Consider the following 3,141-nt stretch of genomic DNA (forward strand, 5'->3'; position numbering starts at 1 on the left):
AAGTTCCCAGACTAGCTATGTTTAATAAAAAATAACTTATTTACCTAAATTTTAACATCATCATCATCATCATCTCCTTCAAAATAATCACCTTGCACAGCAATATATTGGTCCCAATGTTCCTGCCACTTTTGGAATCCAGCCTGGAAGTCATTTTCCGTAAGTGAGTCGAGGACCTTCTGCAATTTGCTCTGGATCTTGACAACGGTGTTAAAATGGTGACCTTTGAGCTGCATTTTCCATCTTAGGGAAGGGATGGAAGTTCACAGGTGCTAAATCTGGTGAATAGGTGTGAAATCTAGTAAATAGGTGTGAAAGCAATGCCATATTTTTGAAAGCAATGCCATATTTTTGGCAAGAAATTCATGGTGCAATGTTGTTGTGAAGAATCGAATTCTTTGTGCTCTACAGGTCCAGTTGCTTTCACCGAATGTCCTCCCTCAAACACTTCAAAACATCATTAATTCTCCTCCAATGATCCTCATGCACAAAAGCTGATGAATTTTCTCCACATTTCCGGGGTTGACGCTTGTGCTAGGTCTTCCAGGGACATTCTTCTGCTTTTGAATCACCCATACTACTAGAAACATTGCATACGACCCATTGCCTCATCATCACCGTAAGCTTGCCAAAGCTTGCTCAATGTCTCTGTAGCAGACTTCCCAAGTTTCACACAAAATTTCACTTTGGTTCTTTGTCCCAACTTCCTGTCCATGACAAAATCACAGACTACAGCAGACACACGTGATCACAAAAACACAAATTTCACAACTTGCAAAGTAAACACAACGATGTCACTCTGCACTACTACCTCATGAAGGTCACTGCTAGCTCTCATCATGCATGCAGCCATGTGCTGCCATCTGTTGGTGTGCTACAGAACTAGTCCGCAAACAGAGGAAAAGAAATCCTTCAAAGGGGTATGTTAAACATCCAATTTACTGGTATGGTTTATAAAAACATATTGGGCTTCTTTCAGTCTCCATCTATCAAATCCACTCACAGCATCCAGCTGTAGAAACTCTGCCAAATCAGATTTGAGCCTGGTGTAGCCATCTGGTTCACCAGTCCTCAGTCAAATCGTCTAACCCATGCTAACATGGAAAACGGGTGTTAAACGATGATGAAGATGATGATAAAGAGAAAGTATTTTAATATTAGTTTCAAATTTTGGCACAAGGCCAGCAAGTTGGAGGGAGGGGGTAAGTTGATTACATCGACCCCAGTACATGACTGGTACTGATTTTATCAGTTCTGAAAGGGACGATAGGTAAAGTCAGCCTTGATGGCATTTCAACTCGGAACGTGAAGCTGGATGAAATGCTACAAAGCGTTTTCCCCAGCATCATAATGATTCTTCCAGCTTGCTGCCTTAGAAAGTATTTCATTGTTAATTCTTGCATTTCCTCTCTATATTTTCTCAACAGATTTTAATTATTTTGGTGATTAATTCCAGGTTTCCAGTACACGAAAACATTTCAAATGCACAATACTTCATTGATTCCAATGAATTTTCGGCTCCATGTGCCAGGAGATGGCCTTGTTGACAGTATTCCAAGTATAAAAGGAAATTTTTATCCAAAGAGAACTGATAAACAAACCATACCACCCAAAGAATTCAAAATCATCCCATCAGAGGGCGTTGTTGAAGCAATGAGTTCACTCCAAATGATAGTTCAATTTGTGTCCAACACTGTGTCTCGATATGAAATGGCTCTCGTCGTGGATGTTATTAATGTCGCAGATCAAGTGTTCTCGATGCCTATTACTGGCAGGTAATCTTAAATGATTGCATTTGACCCTTTAGCATTTAAACCAGCCACATCAGGCGCAAACATTCTTCCTTGTTTTATGTTGAGACTGGCCAGATTCAGTCTCTCACACCTACCCTATGATGTTATTCTACAAATAAACAATCACATCAAAATCTCAAAGCTACAGATAGTGCATGATTAATTCAAAACAATGTGAATAAATAAGCATTTCATTTGATAGAGTAATCTGAATGCTAAAGGTCCAAACTTAATACTGAGTCTTAGAAGAACTTCCTCCTACTTCCTGTACTGCCACTTGCCACCACCTACTTCTTGAGATATCTTTTCTACCTTCTCCCCATTACTGATTTTTACCATTGACCACACCTTTACCTCCCTCTCTAATCACCTCGAACTTTTCTCTCACCTGCTCTTATAAACTTATCCACCTAAACCTCCCCTTCCTCACTCTGTATTCTCTCTTATGTTCCCCTTTTTGTATCAAGCGTTGAACCGCATGGAGGCAAAGTGGTTGAGCTCCTTTTGAATGTTGGGCCTCACAGAGGCAACACCTTTGGCATTATGTTGTGCTTGAGAAGAAGACCCATCAAGCCAAGTAAAATTGCACTCGTGGCAGATACAGATGTCATACAAATGGCACTCGTGCCAGTGGCACGTAAAAGCACCTTTTGAGTGTTGGGCTTCACAGAGGCAAGTACCAAGATCATTTGGTATTATGCCAGGCTTCGACCATTGGGCCTCACGGAGGCAGTGTCTGAGTCCATTTGGCATTATGCCGTGCTTGAGAAGAAGACCCATTAAGCCAAGTAAAACCACAGTTGTGACAGATACTAGTGTCACATAAATGGCACCCATGCTGGGGCACATAAAAGCACCCTTTATACTCTCGTAGTGGTTGGCATTAAGAAGGGCATCCAGCCATAGAAAACCATGCCAAATCAGACTGGAGTCTGTTGCAGCCTTCCAGTTTACCAGCCCTGGTCAAACCGTCCAACCCATGCCAGCATGAACAACAAATGTTAAATGATGATGATGATGAGAGTATGCTCTGACATTTGTCACCAACAACTTCATCTTCTTTCCCACTACTCCAATCCACTCCTTATAAGGCATGGTAGCCATTTATCCCCTCTACAGTGAGACATTTGTGCCAGTCTTTCTATCATATTTTAACCACTCAGCACTTGACATAATGCCACCTCTCCCATAGGGTGGGGTGGGATGGGGCTGGGGGCTTCCTTTTCTTTCTATATTTCAGAGATGAGGAATTATGTACATTATTTACATTTGATGGATATTTGTCCTCATCTTGTTTGTTGTTAACAACGTTTTGGCTGATATACCCTCCAGCCTTAATCAGGTGTCT

General features: G+C 41.3%; 1 protein-coding gene across 1 annotated transcript in view; it reads left to right on the plus strand.

The window, feature by feature from the left end:
- LOC106880950 (hydrocephalus-inducing protein) overlaps positions 1-3,141 on the plus strand; it is a gene marked incomplete at its 3' end in the record, with an annotated part of 180,276 nt that overhangs the window by 22,760 nt on the left and 154,375 nt on the right. The window contains exon 12 of the mRNA XM_052974127.1: positions 1,457-1,775. Coding sequence (XP_052830087.1) covers positions 1,457-1,775 — 319 coding nt within the window. The remainder of the gene's footprint in view (positions 1-1,456; positions 1,776-3,141) is intronic.

This window comes from Octopus bimaculoides, chromosome 1, assembly GCF_001194135.2.
Source record: "Octopus bimaculoides isolate UCB-OBI-ISO-001 chromosome 1, ASM119413v2, whole genome shotgun sequence".
In the NCBI taxonomy this organism is placed as follows: Eukaryota; Metazoa; Mollusca; class Cephalopoda; order Octopoda; family Octopodidae; genus Octopus; species Octopus bimaculoides.